General features: G+C 39.0%; 1 protein-coding gene and 1 pseudogene across 2 annotated transcripts; both read left to right on the top strand.

Annotated features, from left to right (window-relative positions):
* The first annotated feature begins 1110 nt into the window (after positions 1-1110).
* On the top strand, positions 1111-1517 carry LOC136174813 (large ribosomal subunit protein eL27-like; annotated as a pseudogene).
* A 3238-nt stretch (positions 1518-4755) lies between these two features.
* On the top strand, positions 4756-25760 carry SAAL1 (serum amyloid A like 1). 2 transcript variants are annotated; one of them, XM_065944624.1, is made up of 12 exons: positions 4756-4912; positions 6264-6377; positions 9704-9787; positions 13438-13517; positions 15040-15099; positions 15234-15349; positions 15700-15880; positions 17322-17404; positions 17493-17681; positions 20670-20866; positions 22486-22578; positions 23645-25760. In XM_065944624.1, the coding sequence occupies exons 1-12, from the start codon at positions 4781-4783 to the stop codon at positions 23735-23737; spliced, it is 1422 nt and encodes a 473-aa protein (XP_065800696.1). In that variant the 5' UTR covers positions 4756-4780; the 3' UTR covers positions 23738-25760. The 2 variants fall into 2 exon arrangements, with proteins under 2 accessions (XP_065800696.1, XP_065800697.1); XM_065944625.1 differs by lacking the exon at positions 9704-9787.
* Positions 25761-26740: the final 980 nt, after the last annotated feature.

Genomic DNA, 26740 nt, shown 5'->3' with positions numbered 1-26740 from the left:
CTCCCCACTCTTCTCCATTCTAGCGATGCCAGAGAGAATGCTCAGAGAGTGACAGACTTGTTTAAGTGTGGAGACAGTGGCTACGGGTGCGAGGACTCAAGGGCAGACCAGTTGGCCAATGAATGGGGCCGGAGCGGCAAAGACCCCAATCACTGCAGAGCTGCTGGCCGGCTTCTGGCCCCACCAAGCTGTACTGAGCTGCCTCTCTGTGCGGGAGAAGGGCTGTGAGCCCCAGGGGAGCAGGGATGGTGCAGAGTCAAGTTACTGCATTCTGTGTCTGCAGTACTTGATAGTGTATAAGGAGCACATAAAAATAATTAACAAATGCTTGTGAAGTCAATTTGTCTTTGGTATTTAATACTCTAGGGTTTCCCAGGTGGCTCAGTGGTAAAGAGAGTCCTCTTGCCAATGTAGGAGACCCAGGTTCGATCCCCTGGAGAAGGAAATGGCACCCCACTCCAGTATTCTTGCCTGGGAAATCCCATGGACAGAGGAGCCTGGTGGGCTCCAGTGCATGGAGTCGGAGAAGGGTTGGACATGATTTAATACTATGGGGATGATCAGTAAACATCACTGTTTTTAAAAAGGAGATAATGTACTAATAAACGACAGTAATAATTCAGAGTAAAACTACAGTTATCCATTGATAACTGCTGGGGATGGGTTTCAGGACCCCTGCAGAAACCAAAATCTGCAAATACTAAGTGCTTCATATAAAATGGCATAGTATAGTCGGCCCTCCACATGGAGGGCATGCCAGCTTTATGTCCAGAACACAGACCATGCTATATAAACCGTATATGGACCATTATATGGACCAATTATCTGTCCACAACTCTGTGTTCCAAATCATGGAAAGGATATTAAGAACACCATGAAAAGCTTTGGCAGTAAAGCTTAAAACTTGATAAAAACAATCAAATTCTTAGAAAAACACAATTTACAAAAGCTGACTCAAGAAGAAATGAAAACTTTGATTATTCTACAATTATTGTAAAAGATCCCTTCCCCCAGAGAACACAGTAGTCCCAGAGGGTCCTATAGACAAATCTAACCCTTCAAAAAAATGAATAATGCTTTCTGCTGTAGTCCTGAGTGGTAGCTGCCAAAATGGGCAAGTTCATGCAACCTGGGCAGATGGTGCTGGTCCTGGCCGGTCGCTACTCCAGGCACAAAGCGGTCATCATGAAGAACATTGATGACAGCACCTCAGACCGACCCTACAGCCATGCTCTGGTGGCTGGAATTGATGGCTGTCCCTGCAAAGTGACAGCTGCCGTGGGCAAGAAGAAAATTGCCGAGAGGTCAAAGATCAAGTGTTTTGTGAAAGTTTATAATTATAATCACCTCATGCCCATAAGGTGCTCCATGGATATCCCCTTGAACAAAACTGTTGTCAACAAGGATGTCTTCAGAGACCCTGCTCTCAAATGCAAGGCCCAACGAGAGGCAAAGGTCAAGTTTGAGGAGAGATACAAGACACCAGCAAGAACAAATGATTCTTCCAGAAGCTGTGATTTTAGGTCTCAGTTCATAAATATATTTTTTTAAAAAGTTAAAAAGTGAATAATTCTTTTTTCGTAAAAACAATTCTGCTGAGTAGAAAGTACTCCTCCAGCATAGGGAAATTTGACACCATGAAAATGAAAGAATAGTATAAGTGGTCAAAACTTTACAGAATATTATCAATAACAAGTTCTGAAGCTGAAACAAACTTTCAACTACCAACAATAATTTCCTAAACTACCACTAATAATTTTTAAATATTTAAGCAACTATGCTAAAGACAGAATTACCTATTTTTTTGTCATAGAAAATGTCACCTTACAAGGTCATTGTCATATAAAAAGGTGATCAAAGAAACTATAGCAAAAACTATATTGAAAAAGGATTGCAAATAGGCAGAGCACAGAGGATTTTTAGTGCAGTGAAACTAGATACTCTGTATGATCAGTTCAGTTCAGTCGCTCAGTTGTGACTGAGTCTTTGCGACCCCATGGACTGCAGCACGCCAGGCTTCCCTGTCCATCACCAATTCCTAGAGTTTATTCAAACTCGTGTCCATTGAGTCGGTGATGCCATCCAACCATCTCATCCTCTGTCGTCCCCTTCTCCTCCTGCCCTCAATCTTTCCCAGCATCAGGGTCTTTTCATTTGAAAAGTCAGTTCTTCGAGTCAGGTGGCCAAAGTATTTGAGTTTCAGCTTCAGCATCAGTCCTTCCAATGAATATTCAGCACTGATTTCCTTTAGGATGGACTGGTTGGATCTCCTTGCTGTCCAAGGGATTCTCAAGAGTCTTCTCCAACACCACAGTTCAAAAGCATCAGTTTTTTGGTGCTCAGCTTTCTTTATAGTCCAACTCTCACATCCATACATGACTATTGGAAAAACCATAGCTTTGACTAGACAGACCTTTGTTGGCAAAGTAATGTCTCTGCTTTTTAATATGCTAAGTTGGTCATAACTTTTCTTTCAAGGAGCAAGCGTCTTTTAATTTCATGGCTGCAGCCACCATCTGTATGATACTATATACCTGCCCTTATATATTTGCCAGAACCACAGAATGTATGATATCAAGAGTTAGCCCTAATGTAAACTATGGACTCTGGGTGATAGAGATGTCCCCATGGGCCTGCATGCACGCTAAGTCACTTCAGTCATGTCTGACTCTTTGTGTCCCTATGGACTGCAGCCCTCCAGGCTCTTCTGTCCATGGGATTCTTCAGGCAAGAATACTGGAGTTGGTTACCATGCCCTCCTCCAAGGGATCTTCTCAATCTAGGGATTGAATTCCTGTCTCTTACCATCTCCTGCATTGGCAGGTGGGTTCTTTACCACCAGTACCACCAAATTTGCCAGATTCATAGGATGTACAACACCAAGAGTAAGCCCTAATGTAAACTATGGACTCTGATGATGCCCCAATGTAGGTTCAACAACTGTATCAAATGTTGTTTATTGTTTTTGGTGGAGAATGTTGATAGTGGTGGAGGCTATGTATGAATGGGGGTAGGGATTCTATGGGAAATCTCTGTACCTTCTGCTGTGAACCTAAAACGCCTTGAAAAATAAAGCCTATTAAAACAAGAAAAAGGGATTGTAGAAGTGTGTCAGGCTACTTATTAATAAAAACAGGTATTTTTCTGGATTTCACTTTAAGGTATTTGTTGGCTACTTTAAATTGGTGATTTGCTGTGATTTCTTTTTTCCCATTCTAAATAAATATTTCATATTGTAACTAATTTAATGTTAGGAATTTTGTAGTGTTTTCCCTAAAATGGGCTTCCAAAATTGAATAATTCAGGTCCCACCAAGTCTGCCCCTGAACAAAAGGTGAAAAAATGTGTATAAGTATTTGAGCCTCAGACCCACTTATATTTTATATACTAATGCAGAGTATTTTTTGCTCACTTTTAATATACTTTAAAATTTTCCATAAGTGCAATTGCTATGTAAATTGGAACTTTATTTTGTTATAAATTTTACCATCATCTGTTTATGATTTTGAGAAGCAGGGTCCCTCAGGAACCACACCTATATCATTCTCCATTTGTAAATGTGAGGCTCACAATAATGTGATATGTATGTGCCAAAATTGGAGATCTTTAGTGTATTGATATCTTCTAGTACTGTTGTGCCTGAGCAGTTAAAACATTAAAATACATATCATTTTATTTTATTTTTTTTTCATTTTATTTTAAATTAATTTTATTTTTCCTTTCTGTAAGGGAATCATATCGTGTGTGTGTTAGTCACTCAGTCGAGTCAGACTCTCTGTGACCCCATGGACTGCAGTCCGCCAGGCTTCTCTGTCCATGGAATTCTCCAGACAAGAATACTGGAGCGGGTTGCCATTTCCTTCTCCAATGAGAATTTTAGTAATAGTAGTTCAGTCGATAAGTTGTGTCCGACTCTTGCGACCCCACAGACTGTAGCCTGCCAGGCTCCTCCATCCTTGGGACGCCCCAGGCAAGAATACTGTAGTGGCTTGCCATTTCCTTCTCCAGGGAATCATATTGGTATTACTGAAATTACATGTTGAGGTAGGTTATGTAAATTTCATTTCCTTAAAGGGGTGTTCTAAAATATTTGCTGTGGGGTGTGGGGGAGCATGGGGTCTGAGGTTTAGTATCACCAAACTAAAGAGCAGCAGGAACTGAAAATACATCACCGACTCAATGGCATCACCGATTCAATGGACATGAGTTTGAGTAAACTCCAGGAGTTGGTGATGGACAGGGAGGCCTGGTCTGCTGCTGTTCATGGGGTCGCAAAGAGTCGGACACGATTGACCGACTGAACTGAAGTGAGCTGTAAAACTGACATTCTTACTGGTGACTTTCGTCTTTCCCAGGATTCCGACCACACCTGGGAGAAGAGCGCTGTTTTTAAGAATGGCAACTGTGCCCAAAGGTCAGAGGTCCGATAGTTTCACGTCTGTAGCGAATACGTCGTCCTGTTCCTTGCCTCCACACCCTGGCCATTCCAATCAGGCTAAGAGCTCCTGGAGAAATGGGATATGTGGTCCAGGGAGGGTGACAAATAACAATTATGAATATAACCGCGCTGGGGTCCTGGGTAGAGCGTTGGCTAAGACCGAGACATTTGGGCTCCGCATCCTAGTGGGCATATGCATTGGGCGGGTATTCAGGCCGACAGGGCTCCGGGCAGCAGGGGGCGCTGTGGCGGGAGCTGCGCCGGGCCCTCTGGCGCCTGGCGGTCTCTCGCCTCCTCCCGCGGCTTCCGGAGGAGCTCCCGCGCGCCAGAGACGGCCAAGTCATGGACCGCAACCCGTCGCCACCGCCGCCGAGTCGGGACGGGGACGAGGAGGAGGCGGCCGGGGGGGACTGCATAGGCAGCACGGTCTACAGCAAGCACTGGCTCTTCGGCGTCCTCAGCGGGCTCATCCAGGTGCGGAAACGCGCGCTTCGCGCGGGCTCCCCCTGCTTTCCCCAGGCTGCCGCCCCGCCTCGGGCAGCCCCCTCCTGCCCCGGGAGCCGCCATCCCTACGACGACCCCTCCCCAGGCCCCGGCGGCCGGGCCTCACCCCGGGCCTCCCGGCTGTCTCCCCGCGGACCCCAGAGCTGCCGCCCGCCGCTCTCTGTGTTGAAGTGTAATGCAGGGATGCTGGAGTGCTTTTGGTTAAAATGTTTTATTTTTGTAAAATTTCCAAATATATGTGACCCTGTAAATGCATTGCTTACATGCAATGCATGTGATGCAGTGGGTTTTTGCTCCCCATTGCCACTGTCGTTTCTGAAGCCCAGGTCGTAATTTATCTGTTTCGAGGACTTCCTCTTTAGTAGAATAAATGATTTGGGCTTCGTACAGCTCTGATGTCAAAAGCGCGGTTTGCCCTGCCTGACTTTGGGCAAGTCACGTAACCGACTTCTTTCCTAGTTTCTATAAGGTGGGGTAGTATTTCTATTATTGTTTGTAGAGTTATTGTGTAGATTAAATAAGATTATGATACCCAGAGAATGCTTACCGTAGTTTGCCTTATGGGAACCTCTCAATAAATGTGGACGTTCTCCTCATGTTTCCCCAACTTTTCCCTTTACTTTCAGTCACTGTCCTCCCTAGTCCATCGTATACACAGCTGACCGAGTAATCTTTAAAAAAAAAAAAAAAAAAATGGCGTCCATGGGAGTTCCTCGTAGTTACCGTTGCCTACGGTGGAAAATTAATATTTCTTAGACTGGAATCCAGGAGTCTCTGCAGCTTTTCCAGATTTATCTGCCCATGGCACGCTAAACTGCTCACCATTCCCCACACATTCTAGGCCCTTTCTTAACTCTGAACTCTTGTACTTTTCTCTGTCTCCTCTTCTTCAGGATGACGAACTCCGATTTCCCCTCAGATTTAGCTTCAATATCCCCTCCTAAGAGAAGTTTGGGAAAACTTCTCCTACACATAGGTCTCTGGTCCATCTTTCTGTTTTTACGACTCTGTCCACAATTCAGTTGAGTCACTTACTTTTTCTGTTGTGATTATCAGTTTATATGTCTTTTCCCCACTGGATCCTAAACTACTTGGAAGTAAGTAGTTAAATCTTATTTACTTTTATATTTCTACCCCAGTGCCTAGCAGCAGTATTTACCCAAGGTACCCCAAGTACTAATTTTTTTTAGTAAAAGCTTCTTCCAAAAGAAGATACTTTGAGAATACTAATCTTTGTGATTTTTAAACGATTATGGGATAATATTACTGGAGGAGTGTTATGGACAACCTTTATTCATCTTCTTCCTTTGTGTTTCTGAAGATGGTTAGCCCTGAAAATGCCAAATCCAGCTCAGATGATGAGGAGCAGCAGATGGAGCTTGATGAAGAAATGGAGAATGAAATTTGCAGAGTATGGGATATGTCCATGGATGAGGTATGGGGTTGGAAATGAAGCTGAAAAGACTGTTGAGTAAGGAGATGGTGAATAGTTCAGTCCTTAAGTCTCTTTGGATTTTGTCATGCTTCCACTAAATCTATTGAGTGGATCATGTGGTTTTTCTTTTTTGTTTGTGAATATGAACTACATTAATTGATTTTCAAGTTACTAAAATGTAGTTTAAAAATTTTATGTATATTCATGAGAGCGATTAATTTCTTTCCATTGTCTGCTTTGGTACCAAGGTAACGCTGTCTTCACAGAATGAGGTGGGAAGTTTTCCCTCTTCACATTTCAGAAAGAGTTTGTGTAGAATTACCAATAATGCTTCCGTAAATATTTGGTGAAGTTCAACAGTGAAGCCATCTGATATTGGAGTTTTCTTTGCGGAAAGATTTTTTTGTTTTTGTTTGTTTTTAGTTTTGTGTATATGTTAACTTTTTTTAAAAATGAGTTTTATTGAGATACAAATCATTACCATAAAACTCACCATTCAATGGTTGTTAGTATATTGTGGGGAACACTGTAAATTTCTTTAATAGATATAGGGCTGTTCTGGTTACTTTGGTAGTTTGTGTTCTTCGGGGAGTTAATCCACTTCATCCAAGTTATTGAATTTATTGGCATAGTAATATGTTATCCTTTTAGTGTCTGTAGTGATGGTTCCTTAATCTTCACAAATAATTAGCCTTTGGTTTCACTGATTTTTCTTTTTTGCTTTACCATTTTCTGTTTCATTGATATCCACTCTGATCTTTTATTATTTCCTTTCTTCTGCTTACTCTGGTTTAATATGCTCTTCTTTGTATAATTTCTTAAGGTAGAAGCTGAGGCTGTTGATTTGAGATCATTCTTTTTTTTTTTCTTTTTCATTTATTTTTATTAGTTGGAGGGAGATCATTCTTTTTTAATATAGGCATTTAACACTATAAATATTCCTCTAAATATTGCTTTAGAACTGCTTCTGATATGTTGTGTTTCATTGCATTTAGTTCAATTAATACTTTTCTAATTTTCCTTAATTTTTCTTGGTTAATGAGTTAGCAGTACATTATTTAGGTTTCAAGTATTTGGGGATTTTTCAGATACCTTTCTATTACTGTGGTTAGTGAACACTCTGAATTCTGTTAAATGTATTGAGACTCGTTTTATGGGCCACTGTTTGATCTGTCTTGGTAAATGTTCCATGTTCTCTTAAAAAGAATGTGTATACTCCTGTTGCTGGGTGGAGTGTCCTGTAAATGTCAGTTTGATCAGGTCGGTTGAGAGTATTGTTTAAGTCTTCTCTGTCCTCCAACTGTTAAGAAGCTATGGTTTGAAAACATTTTTTTTTAAAGAAATAAAACTCATTTTTCAAATGAAATGTTAGTGTGAAAACCTCATATAAAAAGGTGAAATAGAGCTACTGGTTGAGATCGTGGGTGGGGGGAGGCTCATGCCCGGGTCTTCTGTTTGTCCTCTTGTGGTGGTTCTGGAAGCGCCTCTGGAGAGCAGAGCAGCTTATTGATTCGCTGGCATAGAGTTCTTCCAGTGAAACTACATCCCAGCCGTATTCCCTGCCACTCGGTGTGTGAGCAGGGTCGGAGACTTCCAGGTGCTTCTTGCATTCGTATCTGCTCATGCTCTGTTCATGCAGCTCCCTGCATGGAATGTCCTCCACCCCATAAAATCTTGCCCATCTTTTATGGCCCAGCTCAAATGTCACCTCTCCTGTTATGTCTCCCCAGACACTCCAGGCAGGATTCCTCTCCTCTGCTCTCATGGAACCTGTTCATTCTTGTTATTCAGTGATTGTTTTGAGCCTGTGTCCTCTGATAGATTTAAGTTCCTTCTCTTAAAAGCTTAACATCACTTCTTCAGAGATACCTTCTCTGAATTATCTAGAGTAGGCCCTCTTACCTTGGTTTCTAGCACATACCATCTTGTTATCATCTTCTTTGTAGTACTTAGAATTTATGTATTAATAGATTAGTTGTTCGTATGTTTATTATTTGTTTATCCCTCTAGAAGGAAAACTAGATGGGACTGAGACCTTGATCAGATTTCAAATTTTTATTGTTCTATTTATTATGTAATTTTGAGCAGGTTGCTTAACCTTTTAAAACCTTAGTTTGCTAATTTGTGTAATGATCATAACTACTTCTTAAGATCATTTTCAGAATTAAATGAGGTAGTACTTCACTGGGATTTAATACTTGTTCCGTAAATGTTCACTGCTGTTACTATTGTTGGCATTAATATTATTAGGCTACCTTGTACTACTCCACGAGTCATTAACTGTCATTAACTACGTAAGTCCCTGCATGCTGCAGAGAGATGCGCACTTGACAGGCAGCTTGATGACTTAGGGTGGAGAGCATCTGGCTCTGTGACTTTCAGTTTGGAGTATATCTTTGAAAATATTGTTCTGTCTGATCATGATCTCTGAATAAGTACAGTATGTCTTTCCCAGCCAGCAGTCATGCAGGTTACCCCAGTTTCAGCTGCTTTGAAGGATTATTGCCTCTCTCTTTGAGGGCGCTTTGAAGGGTATTTTTCATTTAAGCCACTTGGCATGTGTTATAATACACGGCACAGGTTTGGTGAATATCCAAGGTGATAGGTAGCCAGAAGCTTAATTTTATTTTTCACTATTTTACAATGAAAATCTCCACAGCTAATTGATTTAGTTTTGGGGTTCACATTTCTAGTGAGATTGGGCCACGTGTCCGCCCCCAGTTCATTCACCTGTGTGATGTGTCCCTTTAGGCCCTGGGGACCAGGCAGACTCTCTAGGCTGAACATGTGAAGCTGTTGCAATTAGATTGTGATCAGAATTTTTTCTGTTGAGGATTTTGAAAACAGAAGTTCTGATTTGGGGCATGACCCAATAGGAGCCTTTATCTGTTTTCTCTGTCAAGTTTTAAGCTCTTAGAAGACAAAAATTATGACTTACCTTGTTCCCCCTTATCTCATGTTCTAGCATGATACCTGGAATCAGCAATGTGTTTGAATGAATTAATGAGAATTCCTGGTGGGTAGAAAGATCATTAAGATAACTACATACATGGCAGAGAAAGGAGTCCTCCTTTCTCTCTGGAGGTCCTCTGGAATATCACAGTCACTTCAGATTTGCTTGTGGAATTGTTCCATTGCCTTGAGACCATATACCACAGTGCTCTAGTATTACTTTTGTCTGTTGACACAATTCCTAACCTTATGCATTTTTTTTCTTGTGCCTGAAAAGAAGTGTATATGAAATTCATTTTTTTTAAGGTTGCCTAAGCTGTTGGGTTTAAGGAGGAATATTCAGCATCCAAGTTAATAATCATTTTTATTTTTAGGATGTGGCTTTGTTTCTCCAAGAATTTAATGCTCCTGACATATTTATGGGAGTATTGGCCAAATCCAAATGTCCTCGATTAAGAGTAAGTATGTACATTTCTAAAGCTGCCTCTTTGGAGCAGTGACCTAAAAGTGCTGGATAGTCTTTCATTTTTCTCACTTTACTGTTCTGAAGTGGCTACAGATCAGTCTGCAGATGTTTATTGAACATTATCAGGTACCAAGTAATGTGCTATTTAAAATTATTACAGTCATAGAATTTTAGATTTGGCCTGGACCAGGGAGATCATTAGTTAGATTTAACAGCTGTGGACACTGTAGATAGTCATAGCTATCATCATGCTGCTAATATGTGGTAGAACAGGGACCAATGCCTGGACTGCCCATTTCTCAGTTTATTGCCTTTTTCTTTTTTTTAAGTCATAGAATCCTCCATTGCTTAAGAAAACCTTAATTCTAAACACAGCCTATAGCTCAGTACTTTCCATAATTTGAATCTGATTTGTCTTTCTTGCATAAAATCTGCCCTGCAGATTGTCTTCTGATTTAGCATGGCCTATCTGCTCCTCACCTCAGGAGCTTACTGTGATCATCACCTGCTCCGGGCCTCCCTCTGTGCGCCTCCCATCTCCTCTCAGTATTCACATCTGTTTTCCAAGGTGGTACTTTTCTTCCAAGACTTCCCCAATAAGTAATCTCTCAGTGCCCAGTGATGGTGGTAAGCGCACCAGAACAGTTCTGTACTTTCATTGCCTTCCGTACTTTAGTGCCATTTAGGTTGCCCTGTGCTGTGTATATTGTGGCTGATTCATAAATACTTATTAGGTAGTTATAATTATGAATGACTGCTATTTACTGAGTATTTCATTTTACTACTCTGTGAGGTAAGCATTGATGTCTCCCTTTGTAATTAAAAGAACCAAGTCTCAGGTTAAGAAGTTTGTCTGGGGTCATACAACTAAGAAAGAATGGCGCTGGGATTGAGCCTAACCTGCCTGGCTTCCGTGTGACTGCTGTACTATATCGTCTCTCTTTCTTTGAAATGATGAATGAAGTGGAGAATTCTGTAGTATATTTTTACAAATTGAATGTTGGATTAAAATTTTATTTCATATAATGCACCACCTAAGTTAGGGCCTCTTGAAGCAATGAACCACATTTTCCTTGGGTTGTTATATTAATATAAAGATTTGTCAGTTGCATGACTTTCTCCTAGCTTTTTCAAATTTAGGTACTTAGTACTTAAAATAAGCTTATTTTATTTTAAGAAAATAAGAATTGCTTCTTTTAGGAGTTAGTCCTGTTATTAATTATATATGTCTCTGAACCATAGCATGTTCATGGCAGTGATTCTCAGCCTTTGCCACATGTTGCTAAGTCACTTCAGTCGTGTCCGACTCTGTGCGACCCCGTAGACGGCAGCCCACCAGGCTCCCCCGTCCCTGGGATTCTCCAGGCAATAACACTGGAGTGGGTTGCCATTTCCTTCTCCAATGCAGAAAAGTGAAAAGTGAGAGTGAAGTCGCTCAGTCGTGTCTGACTTTTCGAGACCCCATGGACGGCAACCTACCAGGCTCCTCCGTCCATGGGATTTTCCAGGCAAGAGTACTGGAGTGGGGTGCCATTGCCTTCTTGCCACATGTTAGAATCACCTAAAATGTTTGCTTCCCAACTGCAGCGTGTCCTAGAATCAGTGATTATTGGGTCCACCCCCAGACTCTGATCCAGTAGTTTTGGGTAGGATTAAAGAGTTCTGACAGGTTTCCAAGTAATGTTAGTCAGATTATGACCAGGACGAGGGCCCAAATTTTGAGACGCTTTGTCCTAGGAAGCTTCTTACAAATTGCCGGTCAGGCCATTCCCAGATCATACAGTCTCACCAAGTGTGAGGCTCCAGACAGCTTTTAAGGTACCCCCTGATTATTCCAGTGAGTAGCTGAGACTGGAAAACTTAGTGTTTGGTTGAAAGTTCAATTATTCCCTCTAGTTTTTAAGGGCAAGGTGTGTGCTGCTTTTCTGCCCCCATTTTGTTTTACTCCTTTCCCTACATTTGACCACCACATTTTATTGAAGCTCTTGACTCATTTAACTTTGGTTAAATGATCACTCCACTCTCCTGGTCTCTGACCTCTCCAGTCACTTCTCTGTTACTTGTTTTGTCTTTTTACTTTCTACATGCTTCTTTTAAGGTGCACATCAGATCCTTTGTCCTTTCTTTATTCACTTCCTTGGTGGGTTCATCTACTTGACACCTTTCTTTAAGTGGCAAATCTGTGTTTGTGCGATGCCTCCCTTCTGATTTCTGGTGTTCTGCCTCTTACCTTTCATCTGTCTACTTGCATGCTGCATTTTCCAATCCAGAATTGCATATGTTCAAACTCAGTGCTTGTTGCACTTATCCAGTTTTCAAAATCACATGATGTGCTTGATAAGCAACTTCCCACACCCTACTCTGGGGATTCTGATTCAGTAGATCTGAGATGGGACATGGAAATTTGTATTTTCAGTACATTCCCTAAGTGATTTTTATGTTCTAGCAAGTTTGGAAGCACTGTCCTAACTGAATTCATTGTGTTCTTTCCTGTGCTTCCTTTTCTAGTTGTTTTTGTCAATGGAACAAAATTGTCTTACTGAAGAAATAAAACAACTTGAAACCTAGGAGTTATGTTCAATTGCTTCTCTTTGCTCCCATCATACTATTCTGGTTTCACTTGAGTCTTTCTCAACTTCATCCATTTCTATACCTGCTATTGCCACCCTTATCTTCCTTCACCTTGATTTCAGAGGTGCAGTGTGATATAGTGGTTAAATGCTCAGCCCCTGAAATTTTGTTTTTTTCTAGTAGGAGATCTTGGGCAGGTTGTTTAGCTTCTCTGTGTTTTGATTTCCTCATCTGAAAAATGGGGCTAATGATGGTACATACCTCATAAATTATTATATGAAATAGTACATGGAAAGTGCTTAGGGTAGTACCTGAGAATAGTAACTGCCAAATAAATATTAGCTGTTACTAGTGAAGTTAGCTCCTTTAAAATTTTTTTCACTATCATGTGTTATACATTTTGTTGCCAAAATAATTTTCCTAAAATACTACAGTATGTTGACCACTTTCTTGAGGACCTTCATGACTTCAGATAACTCATATTAGTCTAAACTCTTCAACATGATGTTTAGGGCCCTTAATCGTGATCCTTTCTATCTGCTGTACTTATCCCATGCTCTCCTCCCACCATGTGCTACTAATATTGGGTTGGTGTAAGATGTAAAAGTTTGTTTAAGATGTCGTGGAAAAACCTGAACGGACTTTTTGTCTGACCCAGTAACTGTGCTAATACAGGCAGCTTTCTGTGTTAGCCTTTGTTCACTCTGTTGCATTATTCCCTTCCTACTGTGGCTGACACTTTCCCTGTCATTTGAATGTCTTGTCTTGTTTGTACATTCAAATCCTATCAATCAAATATGACTCAGTTCGTCCATAAGATTTCTTCTTCCACAAACTCCTGCCTGCCTTTGATCTTTCTTTTTCTTGTGTTTTTCATCTCCTCTCAAATACTACTGGACATTTGTCAAATTAGGAAACAGGCAGTATACTCCTGTGTGCTGCTTCCCTTTTTTTCTCCCCAGACTTGGCTCAGTGAAAGTTTTTTTTTCCCCCCTCTCCAGTTGTTATTTTTGTGTATATGTCTTTTACCTTAGAGCCTAACATTGTGACATGTGAAATTTGATTTGGCAGGAAATCTGTGTGGGAATATTAGGTAATATGGCCTGTTTCCAGGAGATATGTGTGTCCATCAGCAGTGATAAAAATCTTGGGTAAGTTTTACTACATAATAACTATGTTTTTAAAGGATAGATTCATATTTCATATCCCTAAGGAAATCCTTATCCATAAGAGAGATAGGGAAACGTGGAATGTAGTACTTCCTTTCTCCTGGTGAGCACGCTCCAGGAACTGCTCTGTGTGTTGATGATGGTATCTGGGGGCTTCCGTAATATTTGTGGACATGATTCAGAATTTAAGCCTGTTTTCAGCATTGGTTGCAAAGGAGCCTGAATTGTCACCCACATGGGATAAGAACCAGTGGGGCAGAGCTTGGAGATGGAGCACCTGACCAGAGTCCAAAACAATTTAGGCTCAGGGAATCCAGAGGCGCAGAGCTGGAGTCTAAAACGACTAGACTTGTTGACCACAGTCACCCTGAGAATTTTGACTTAGATGGTGGGTGAAGTGGCTTGCCAACAGACTAGAGGATACAGGGTTGCCCCTGTGATTCAAAGGCTCTCATACTTCTGCTTAGAGGCTAGGTCTCTTCTAATTCTGTTAATCAGAATCTTAAAGAAATATGTGCCTACTGTAGGTTAAGAAAACTGTTCTAGGTTATTTTCAGGAAAAGCTGTTGGGCTTATCACAGGATTCAAGTACCTGGGGCCTCCAAAATAGAGGTTATTACCTCTTCTAGGTGTGGAAGGACTTTAAGATCCTAGTTTAAGGTATTTATTCTTCCATAACTTATAATCATTCATGGAATAAACGACTCAGATTATGTTTGGTGTCTAGTGATACCTATTAAAAATCTGAATGAGTTATATTTACAAATTTTATAAATGTAATTAAATACTTATCTTAAAAGTAATATGGAACAGTGTATGTTGCTGATGAGATAGACATTTCTTCAACCACCTTGGGACAGTTGGACATTACCTAGTCAAATTAGAAGATGCACTGTGACCCAGTAATGCCACCTATAGGTATATGGTAAGAGAAGTTGTACACATCAATCAGGATACTCATACAAAAAGTATTATGACTATTGCTTGAAAGAACCCCAAATTGGAATAAACCCAAATGTTCATCAGTAGTAGGCTGGAAAAATAAATTGTTTTATATTCATTCAGTGAAATGCTCCATAGCAGTGAATCTGCAGCTACAGGAATAAGATGGGTAGATTATAAAGAGATGGTATTGGACAGAAGAGCTCAGATGCAAAAGAGTACATACAATATCATTTCTTTCATACAAAGTTCAAAACCAAAATATATAAGTGAACTATAGGGTAAACCAGGAAAATGATTGCTGGAAAAGTCAGGATAGTAGTCATTTCTAGGTGGGAAGGAGAATTGTGATTTGTAAGAGACACAGAGTGGCTACAGAGATGCAGCTCTGTTCTATGTCTTGCTTTATAATTGTTCCCCAAGTGTAGATTTGCATCTTACAGGTTTTTATGTATGTATGCCATATTTTCACAATTAAAATGTTTAAAAAGTTAAAAATTCTGTTTTGATATTTGAAATGAGAGAAGTGAGGCATATTGGGTTACCGTTTTTGTTTTTGTAGCCAGGTATTGTTGCACTGTTTCTATGACTCAGACCCTCCTACTCTCCTGGAAACAAGCAGGTATGCGTTCTTCTTTTTACGGATTCTCTGTACTCGCCCATAAGGGGACCCAGGAGAGTAGAGTGGCCCTTTCCCTCTTGAAGTTGCTTTACTGTTTTTGAAAGATAGGTATTAAGCTCACATTTTTCACATAGGTTGTTGCTTACTTGCCTTTCCCAGACAGAAGTGGCCAGTGTCTGGGTTGAAAGAATTCGAGAAAATCCAGCTATTTATGATAGTATTTGCTTCATCATGTCAAGTTCAACAAATGGTAAGTCACCATGTAATCTAGAAAAAAAAAACTCTTTAAAATTATATTTAATTTTTAGGAAACCACGTAACTATTTCTAGAGGTCACTTAAAAACTATGTGTTAGGTGAGATACTATTTCAGTTCAAGATATAAACTTTCTTCTTAAGCTCTTAAGATACGGATAAATCTCCCACTTGAAAATGAAGGAATGCAAGCAGGTTTAAACAAAGGTAGTAAACAGATTGCACTTGGATTAAGTAATGCTTTGATGAGATTTAGCCTTCTTGACATAGTTTTAGGAATTTTGATTAGACTTACTGCTTTAAAAATTTTGTCTCTTTCTTTCAATATCTCTTTTATTCTCTGCAGTTGACTTGCTGGTAAAGGTTGGGGAGGTTGTGGACAAGCTGTTTGATTTGGATGAGAAGCTGATGTTGGAATGGATTAGAAGTGGGGCTGTTCAGGCTCTGGACCAACCCCAGGAAGGTTCTGAACCGCAGCCGGTGTTTCGAATTGTGCCCTGTGTACTTGAAGCTGCCAAACAAGTGCGGTAGGTGAACTCTTCTGTGCAAAATATTCTGGGAAAATCCCGTTGCTAGAAGCATCCTTACATATGTCTTCTTAGTTTCATTTCAATGGGATGAGTAGCACATAGCTGATCTTTGACAGGTTTGATTCACTACTAATATTAGTGACAATGTATTTGCTCTTTGCAAGAATCGTAATGGTGGCAAAATACCTGTTCTAATACTAGTATTACTTAGCAATAGGCTGTTGTTCAGCATTAATTATGGTTACTGTCTTAAAATCTGTAGTTTTGTATAATTTTATATCAAATGGAAAAGATTTCTTTGTGCTTTATCTTTTACTGGCCATGTGACAACTTCTTCATTTAATGTCAGATATCATTTGTTTTCTTGCTGCTTGCATATATGTGCCAGTCTCGGATAAATGACTGCCTTTTGGGCTCTGGTGTCTTCCTAAGAGTGATTACTAGATCTTGTAGATCACTTAGAACTGTTTTTTGCTAGTCACTAGAAAATTAATTTATGAATTGATCTGCCTGTTGGTCAACTCATTCTTAATGCTTTATGACCTCCTTTTTTTTTTTTTTTTTGGCTACTCCCGTGGCTTGTAGAATCTTAGTTCCCTGACCAGGGATTGAACCTGAGCCTTCAGCAGTGATAATGCAGAGTTTTAACAACTGGGCTGCCAGGGAATTCCAAATAATCCACACTAAAACCTTTAAATTTTATGTCCTTTATCCAGGTGAGCATAAAACTCATCATTTTCCCCCAGACCTGCTTCTTCAGTATTCTCAATCACAATAAATGAGATAATCATTATTCCATTTGGATAATGTGGGAGAAATGTGTGTCATATATGTATCTGTTTTCCCAGCCTCTAACATAGTGCCTGCAAGCTGTAGGCACTTATGAACCATCTTTTAGTTGTTCACTATCTTTTCACTTAATTGTGTGGCTGAAGAACTAAGTCTGTGAGTTTAGGAATCCAGACTGTTGATCACAAAAATTATACTTACCAGGTTTTAGCATTCTCAGCTCGGCAGGTAAGGTGATCCTATGAAGTTTTAAGATCATCATTATTGTCAGTGCTTGTGCAGTGGGCCTTACATTCATTCTGTTGACGTCTCAGTCACTTTTTGTCTGATGATTCAAGTAAACCAGCACGGTGAGGTATCTGTCACCTGGTAGGTTTCTGCATTGTTAGTTTCATGGGCCAAGGTCAAAAAGAATTTTTACTTCTTGCCCAGTGTGTGTTGATTGTACTACATAATATTTGTTTTTTGACTGTTTCCTCCATTAGAATGTAAGCTCTGGTGAACAGAGGACTTTGTCCTGTTCCCTTTTTCATCCTTAGCATGTAGGGCAGTGCCTAGTACCATGATAAATATTTATTTATTGAATAAATGAGTGGTCACAGTTCCACAGACCGAGAGTTGATTGAATGCTTTTGCTTGTTGTATTTAGCTCTGAAAATCCAGAAGGGCTCGATGTTTACATGCATATCTTACAGCTGCTCACCACGGTAGACGATGGAATTCAAGCAATTGGTAAGATGTTGAATGGGGGAGCACAATAGTTATTCATTTAATTGTTTTCTGTTTTTTAACTATTACTTTCTTCATCATCTTTATCAAGTGCAGTGTCCAGATACTGGAAAAGACACTTGGAATTTACTTTTTGACCTGGTGTGCCGTGAGTTCTGCCAGGCTGATGACCCGCCCATCATACTGCAGGAGCAGAAAACAGTGCTGGCCTCTGTTTTCTCAGTATTGTCTGCCATCTATGCTTCACAGGCTGAACAGGAGTATCTGAAGATAGGAAAAGGCAAGTATAATTTTAGTTCACTAAGTTAAATTCCGGTTCATCAGATATGTTTGTTGTTCATTTTATTCCTTTCTTCGATTTTTCTGGTGCTTTTATTCCCTTGAATAAAAAAATACCACATGCTAAATACAAAAAAAATTTGAATTTATAAAAGGAAATCTAGTGCTTGTAATCTGACCATTCAGAGATAACTACTATACACTCATCCATATGTATTTTTTTTTTCCTGTTTTTTAGGCAGCTTTTTTCATTGAGAAATATAAATGAATATTTTCCTCTGCAAACACATGGTCTTTCACAGAATAATTTTTATGACTAATACAATTAAATCCATGACCCATCTAGAATTTATTCTGGTGTTACATGTGAGATGTGGTTTCACATTTTTTCCAGATGGCTGCCCAGCTGTCTCAACATTGCTGAGTGAATAAACCAGTTTACCCACACGGATTTGAAAGTTCATTGTCACTGTGTTTTATATTTCCATATGTATTTTATTCATTTCTGTTGCTGTATTCATGTATCCATAGCAATAGTGTCTTAGTTATTAAGACTTTATGTTTTGATACCTAGTAGGGCTATTCCGCCTTCATTCTAATATTTCATTATCTTTTTGACTATTATTCTTTTTTTTTTAACACTGAATTAGATTGACAAGTTCCAGACAAAACCAAAATGTCTTCTTGACTTTTTTGATTGAGATGTTAAATTTATAGTGTCTGAGAACATGTGCTATTCCATTTGTTCAAGTCTTATGTCTCTCAGTAATGTTTTATGATTTTTTTCATACAGATCTTCATATCTCTTATTAGGTTTATTCGCAAATATTTTGTGTGTTGCTCTTGTCTCTGGTATCTTCCACTGATTACTCTTGGAATATATGAGAATTGTTGGGTTTATGTATATTAATTTTGCGTCAGTTGCTTAGTCACTAACCACGTCAGCTCTTTGCGGCCTCATGGACTGTAGCCGGCCAGGCTTCTCTGTCCTTGGGATTTCCCAGGCAAGAATACTGGGGTGGGTTGCCATTTCCTCCTCCAACTGAGTTCTCTTGCTGTTTTTAGTGGTTGTTCCAGTGGTAATTTTGGACTTTATCTGACACTCCTTTTAGTTTAACCTAGATATGTTTTTTCACTTTTCTACCTCTTTGTTATTTAATGGGTTGCCGTTTACCTCTGGGGTTATGTAATAATGGTGATCTTTACCTTTTTCCTGACTTTAATTGGCCATGATTCTAGAGCTTCATTAATCATGATGCTGTTTTAGACTTAAGCTGTTTATATTGTACCATTTGAGGACTTATTAATCTGTTTCTATTTTATTAAGAGTTTTTAATCGAAAATAAATGTGGACTATTTTCTAGTGTCTTTTTTGCATTTATGGATAAATTACCTGAGGAGATGACGTTAAGTACAAATGTGAGGGAAGTAATGAAGTGAGTCATGTAAATACTTGGGCAGAAAGCATTCCATACAGAGAGAACAGCAAGTGTAAAAGCCCCAAATTAGAAGTATGCCTGATGTATTTGAAGAAGAGCAGTGAAGCCGTATATGACTGGGATGGGAAAGACCTGTCTTTCCTCTCTGACCTGGGGCCAGAGAGGTAATGGGGGTTGGGTGGGGAGGGCCTGACTTTGGCTTTTGCTCTGAATGAGCTAGGGAACTGTGGGAGTTGTAAAAAGAGGATGGACGGACATGAGCAGACTTTAACAGGCTTTCTGTGGGGGCGAAAGGGAGACTAGTTAGGAGGCTGCTGTGGCAAGAGATGGTAACTTGCTTAAGGTGGTAATGGGGAGGTGGTGGGGGAAAATAGTCAGATTCTGATCATTTTTAAATAGTGCCAACAAGATTTGCCAACTAGTAGAATGAGGAGTGTGAGAAAGTCAAGATCTGTCTGGCATTTTTGTGCAAAAGAATTGCCATTTACTAAGGTAGAAAAGACTGGTTTTTAAACCTGGTAAGGTTGAGATGTCAACTCCATGTTCAGCTGGAGCAGTTGAGCTGACAGTCTTGAGTCTGGAGCAGAGGAGAGAGGGCTGAGCTGGACTGTAAATGTTGGAGTTGTCAGCTGTTATGCTTATTAGGTCTTCCATAAACTTTAGTTACTTCTTTCAACTTGATTTGATGTGAAAAGAGGGAAAATTACTATCTTTTACTGCCAATATGTTTCTCCTTTACATCATTTGTAGTTTAATGAATGTTGATGGCATGTTGTTTCATATATATTCATTATAAATTGCCCATCTTTGTCTCCCATAATACTTATTTTCTTTGCTTAAATCCTCTTATATCAGATATAAAGTTCATATCCCCCATTTTCCTTTTGTTTGCATTTGCCTCTAATAGCTTTGTCTATATTATTTTTTTCAACCTTTCTGAATACTTTGCTCTAGATGCGTTGACTTCTTTTCAGTAAATGAGTTAAACTATTTAAATGTGTTGATAGTTAGGTTTGATCTGAATTTTGTCATATTATATTTTTCATGATGTACGTTTATATTGAAATACTTCAGTATATGACTTATTTGCTTTGTTTTGTGAGTATATCTGAGATTTAGTAAGGTTAATAGCTTTATAACTGTCTCAAAATACAATTATAATGCCCATCATTAAAAAAATTCTTAAAATCTAATAATAAAGCATATATCTCCATGTTGGCTATTTTTTATCCATTTCCCTGGTATTTTCAAACTAAAAACTTAAATCTTGAGGGGGGAGGCAGTTCTTGAATTATATTTTTCTATATCTATCCTTTTTCATCATTTCGGGTGTCTTTTTCAATCTGTTTTATTCATTTGCTTATTTGAGAGTATAAAAACATAAGCCTCTTGAAGTCTGAGGCCCTGAGAATCTTGTTTACCACCATATCTACAGCACCTAAAATACAGTGGTGTCTAGTATAAGTAGGTGTTCAGTACATGTGTAGGAATGAATGAATGGTGACCAGATTTAACTGACTGATTCCTTGCCCCTTGATTTGTTTGTACAGTGGATCTTCCTCTAATTGATAGCCTGATTCGTGTCTTACAAAATATGGAACATTGTCAGAAGAAACCAGAGAACTCAACGGAGTCTAACACAGAAGAAACTGAAAAGTCTGATTTAACCCAAGATGATTTCCACTTGAAAATCTTGAAGGATATTTCATGTGAATTTCTTTCTAATATTTTCCAAGTGTTAACAAAGGTAGGAGAGAAGCATAAAATGCTCTCTTCAGCAAAAGACAGTATGGATTGCTTTCTGCTCCCAAATTTTATTGTTAATGTTTTTGTTTTTTAATTTTACATAAATTTGGGAAAATAGAGAAAGAAAAGATTTATCATTATAAGTTTATACTCAAACTAAGAGCTGATGTAAATTAGTATATTTATTTATGTGCTTTTCATATACTTCTCACCAGTTACACAATTTTTGGAGGCCGCTCTTTTTACTTAACATTATAAACACTTTTCCTGACTCCACATCAATACACTGAAAAACTTTTCACTGAGAACCAGTTTGTTTAATACTCAATTTGCCAAAAAATTGGTTTTCAAAATTTACTGTTAACTTGTCTTAAGAAGTATTCTTCCTGAATATGTGTAGGATTGTTAGCATATTCTTTCTTTGAGCATATTCTTTCTAGCCATATATTTTAGGAAGAATATACTTATGCATGCAACAGTGATCATATTCATTAATGCTTTTAAAAAGAATATACCTTAAAACAAGCTTCAGTTATTCTGATGATTTATATTTTTGGTGAATTATCATGCTTCCCTTTTCCAGATTTGGGATTATTACCTGAACATAGGTTTTCAGAAGCTAGATGACTGGGTTCGACATGATAAATGTAAAGATGACTGAGGCATAAATGGCTATATATTGCCAAAATGGTCTTGACATGTGAAAAGTGTTGATTTTCCTTGATCCTTAATGTTGTGTATTGTAATTTTTATATCGAGTAAAATATAACAGGTGATATATTGCACCTTATTTTGATATGCATTTTTTTTATTATTAGTGAGATTGAATATCTTTCCATATATTTGTGTATTATTTGTGTGTCCTGCTTTATAAACTTATCCATCTTGATTTTTTTATGAACTCCTTGGGTAATTCTATATCTTTTGCATATTTTTTGCCAGTATTTTTCCCATTGTTTGTTGTTGTTTTTGTTTCTTTGGAGGAAGGGATGTAGGTGTTTCTTAATTTTTATGTGATAAGAATATAGGAAGAAAGTGGGCAGAGAATAAACCAGGGATATGTCTTAAAAATTCTGGTATGCCATACTTAATGGAATTTGGACTTAATCTTGAGGAAATTGAAGACCCACTAGAGTTTTTTTTGAAGCACCAAGTGATATGACCTGTTTAGAAAGATTATTCCAGAGGTAGTAGAGGATTAGAATGAGTTGAAGCTGCAAGACAGGAGACCAACCAACAGGCTCTTATGGCTGGTAATCTTCAAGGGAAAAGAGTGAGAGCTTAGACAGTGGAAGAGTGGATGGAGAGCGGGGGTGGGATGAGAGAGATTCAGTAGAGTAGAACTAAACACTTAGGTGGAGGGACTGGCAGCAGAGGAGGACGTCTTGGCAGTACCCTGCATTTTTGGTTTGTGCAGCAGGCCTGGTGGGTGGTGGTGCCTTCAGTGGAGCACATGTTTGGGTTAGACAAGGAGGAATGATGGCAAGTTCAGTTTGGAGCATTTGAAATGCCTGTAGGATCAGTAGGGAACTGGATAAACTGATTTGTATTTATTTGCCAGATGTAGCTTTAGAAATTTTCCTCTTTTTGATAACAGATCTTTTTCTTTCTTTGTTTTAGGAGACTGTAACTCAGGGACTAAAGGAGGGCCAGTTAAGCAAACAGAAGTGTTCCTGTGCATTTGAAAATCTTCTTCCTTTCTACAGCCCCGTGGTGAGTATGAGTAAAGTTATAGGTGGCCGAGTTTCAGGGGATTACTCTGTAAAATGTTTTAAGTAATAAGCACTTGATCTCTGAGGCCTTTGTGAAAAAAGATAGTGCATATACCACACATGATTCAGTGCCTTTGTCAGATAGATGACTGCTGGATAATTCATGGCACTAGCTTGAGTAACACTTCAGATTTTAAGAGAAAGGAATCAACACTGAATTTATAGTATCCTTTTCTGTTGTAGCATATATATTAATTAAAAATAAGATTCTTAGATAGGTACAGTCAATAGGTTTTTATGGTCCTTCAAATTACATTGCTTTTGCTACCATTAGAGGCAATTTCAAAATAACTTTTTTTTTTTAGGAAAATGAAATGTGGACTGTGGGAGTGAGGGAGTGGGTCAGAAAGGAGGATGATAATATAACTCTTGTAATGGACCCTCAAGGCAAATCATAAGTAGAAGGAGAAATATTAGTTTAAAAGTAAACGAGGGGACTTCCCTGGTGGACCAGTTGGATAAGAATCCCCCTGACAATGCAGGGGACATGGGTTCGAACCCTAGTCTGGGATGATTCCATTTGCTTCAGAGCAGCTAAGCCATGTGCCACAGCTACGGAGCCTGTCCCCTAGAGCCCGTGAGCCGTAACTGCTGAGCCTGAGTGCCCTGGAGCCACATGCCACAACTGCTGAGCTCGCTCGCATAGAGCCTGTACTCCACAAGAGAAGCCACTGCAGTGAGAAAGCCCTGCTCGCCGCAACTGGAGAAAGCCCTCACCCAGCACAGCCAAAAATAAATAAATAAATAAAAGTAAAAGTAAGCAAAGTGGTAAAGGCTAGGCATTTTCTTGGTGTTTCAGAGGACTATCCAGGAAGTACTGTTCTTGTCACCTGCCAATCTGTCAACATTTCTTTTCCATTGGACTGTTTAGAAGACATAGGTAGAGCATTTTTACAGACAGTAGTCAGTATCTTTTTTTTTTTTTTTTTTTTTTTTAGTAGTCAGTATCTTTTTAAGGTATCTTTTCCTCTACTTATTTTTATTTGATTCTTTTGTTTAACTCACAGGTGGAAGACTTTCTCAAAATCCTCCGTGAAGTTGATAAGACTCTTGCTGGTAACCTGGAAGAAGGCTTCCCAAGTTTGAAGATTCAGACTTAAAAACTATTAGAATCCCTCTGCCCAAGAAATGGACTCGCTGACTGTTGAAATTGACAAATAGGAAATATTACACCGTAATTGTTTGGTATTATACTCATGCCCTTCTCCTCCAGCCTTACCTCATTTTTGTTTGTTTGGCATTGAAATATTTTCACTACCATCAAACGTTATCTCCCTCCCCTCCTTTTTTTTTTATATGTGTTGGTTGTACAGTATTTGTCTTCAGGTAAAGAAAACAAAATTATCATAGAGGTCCTTTTTAGAATATTTGAGGGGTCACTGAGGATTTTCTTCATAACTCAATTTGATTTTTACTCAGAATTTTGTATTTATATCTACTGCAAGTGCATTCAGCTGGACTAGTAGAAAACCCTATTACAGTAGCTTAATCTGTTAACTTGTATGTGTTTTATGCAATAAGAAGTCCAGAGGTATGCAGTCCAGCCCTGATATGATGGCTCAGAGGACCCTGACTCCTTTTAACTCTATGTGGTCTGCCGGGTAGACCTTTGTGTTCATTACTGTTGTCTTTTGGTTAAAGGGACTATAATACCTCTGGTCCTTTCTTTCACATTCATGGAAGGAAAAAGAGAAAGAGGCCAAGGGGCTTTCTCTTAACAAGTCTTTACTTTTTATTTGAAAAAGATAGCCCTCCCTGACCAGAACCATGTCTTATGTCCGTCCCTAATTGTAGGTATTTGAAATCAAGAACTTTTCTTCTTTCTGGCCTCTATAGGAGAGATAGGCAAGAGAGAAGGGAGATATAAATGGCTTTTGAGTATACCCAGTTCATGGTGTTTGCCACAATATGCAGGCCTTTCTATCCATTTTAATTGTTTTGATTCCGTGCTCTGTTGTTAGTAACAATCAAAAGCAATGACTAGTTTAGCTTTGTTGCAGTTCAGGTTTTTTCCAGTGTTGTACGTGTGAAGATGAAAATGCTAACATTCTGATGAAAGCACACTAGCAAAATTCTCTGGTTTAATTTCAGAGAATGATTTTCTTGAGTGACTTCAGATTTTTAAAGTTACGATTGAGGAAGTTTCATAACTTCTGGTTGTTTACAGACTGTTACATGTGATTTTCCTGTCACACTGGATCGTTCAATATAGTGCTTCCTAATGAAACGTATTCTGAGAATCAACCAGGTACACTTATAGGAAGTACTCAGTTTGTTTTATTTCAGTTACTGAAAGTGAACTTTTAGTAGATTTTCAGAAAATAGCAGTTATGAATGAAAAAGCCAACTTTTTAAGCTTCTCTTCTGGTTTAGCCTCTTCTCAGTCTATTGCAGACTCTTAAATTTTTAATCTTTAAAGCATTAGTCTTGCCTCACACTTTGTATTCTTTCCTTGAATGACTTTTGCTGATAAAACACAGGGTTTTCCTGTGCTGTTTGTAAGAGATATATAATTTCCAGTTTGGGGGTAATTTTAGTGTTGAAAGTACCCTGTCAAAAAGAATTGAACTATGAAGTTAAAATCTTACGATTAAACTCTAGTTGGTAGGTTTGCTTTGTGTATATTTGTATGTCTTTGGTGGTAACCTATCCGCTAAGTGGAATGTGACTTTAACATGAGCTTTCAAAGGCACCTTTGTAATCACTCCTACCTGCTAGGCAGTGCTAAAAATTCTACTTCTGTTATCTCTTAAAGTTTAAGGTTAAAGATGCAAATAAGCCTATTAGAGTAATACTCCAAGTTATGTTTAACGGTAGTGTATAAATTCACATTCTCTGTTCCTGAGGGCACATTTTAAAAGGGGGGGAGCACAGGAACCTTGGGTGTCTGAGCAAAAGAGTGCCATTCAGCGTGGTCAGATTACAGAGGGAGAAAAAGGATACATCAAGGGGAGGCGCTGGATGTCCAGGTTATTTTCTACTTCCATTTCTGCCTTGAACCTGACTTATTGATGCTTCTTGCTATTGTAACATTATGAAGTGTTGCATATTTTCATAGTACTTGGATATGTTTGAAAACTTTGTAAATCTGTGAATTATAATAAATAGTTTTTTTTTAAGTGAGCAATGTTAAAACCTTTTTTAAAAATGCTACACAGTTTGAAGAGTTTACCAAAAATTAATGCTTGTATGAATTACAGTGATATTTTTAAATGGTGCTTTCTGCAGAAGCAGGTTCAGGAGCACTGGACTCTGAAAATCATGTAACTTGCAAGGCTGAAGACGCTATTTGGGGGCAGCCAGTCATATTTATTGTCTACTATGTACCAGGTGTTGTTCTAAATATTAGGAAGACAGCAGTCAACTAAACGGACAGGATATGCATACTGGAAATATTGTACTGGACAAAGAGACATGAATCTGGCCAAGTGGAGCTCACATTCTAGAGTCCTCTGTAGAGTAACAGGGGAAGAAATTGGCCTGCATAGAAGAACAGAAGAGGTCACTCAGCCTGGAGCAGAACAGATCGTTGTTCTCAGTTCTTCACCTCTCTGTGTCCATTCTCTGGCCATGGCTTCTTGGTGACTGGAGTATATTTCCCTGCCCTTTGATTTTGAGCTTGGCCAAGTCATTTTGCCTGAGCCAGCTGAACATTAATCAAGTTAATATAAGCAGTCTAAATACACTAGTCTTTTTGAAGGCTGAATAGTATCCCACTGCATGTATATGCCACGTTCTCTTCCCCTGTCAATGGGCATTTAGGTTGCTTCTATGTCTTGGCTTTGTGAAGAGTGCTGCAGTGAACATGAGAGTGAGGATCTCTCTTCAAGATCCTGATTTCAGCTCCTTTGGTTAGATACCCAGAAGTGACATTGCTGAAATTTAAGTAACTTAGCTAAGAGAATGATTAATTCATCCCCTCCCCCAACTCTTTTTTCCTAAAATAATGATTTTTTTTCCATCTTTGTCAGAATAAGGCTGATCTGGAGCATACTAACTCTGATCACCTTGCCCCAGTATTATTGAGATGTCACTTTCAGTTTACATTCCTACCAGCAGTGTACAAGGGTTCCCTTTTCTCCACATGCTCGGTAACACTTATC

This window comes from Muntiacus reevesi, chromosome 9, assembly GCF_963930625.1.
Source record: "Muntiacus reevesi chromosome 9, mMunRee1.1, whole genome shotgun sequence".
In the NCBI taxonomy this organism is placed as follows: Eukaryota; Metazoa; Chordata; class Mammalia; order Artiodactyla; family Cervidae; genus Muntiacus; species Muntiacus reevesi.
This window is presented reverse-complemented; position numbering and strand designations above follow the sequence as displayed.

What these genes read in the sequence shown, in the direction of transcription:
- SAAL1 (XM_065944624.1), top strand. Translation starts at nt 4,781, where the DNA reads ATGGACCGCAACCCGTCGCCACCGCCGCCGAGTCGGGACGGGGACGAG. An exon ending in CGATGGAATTCAAGCAATTG is followed by an intron (nt 17,405 to 17,492) that starts GTAAGATGTTGA and finishes ATCTTTATCAAG; the next exon opens with TGCAGTGTCCAGATACTGGA. An exon ending in TTTTCCAAGTGTTAACAAAG is followed by an intron (nt 20,867 to 22,485) that starts GTAGGAGAGAAG and finishes TCTTTGTTTTAG; the next exon opens with GAGACTGTAACTCAGGGACT.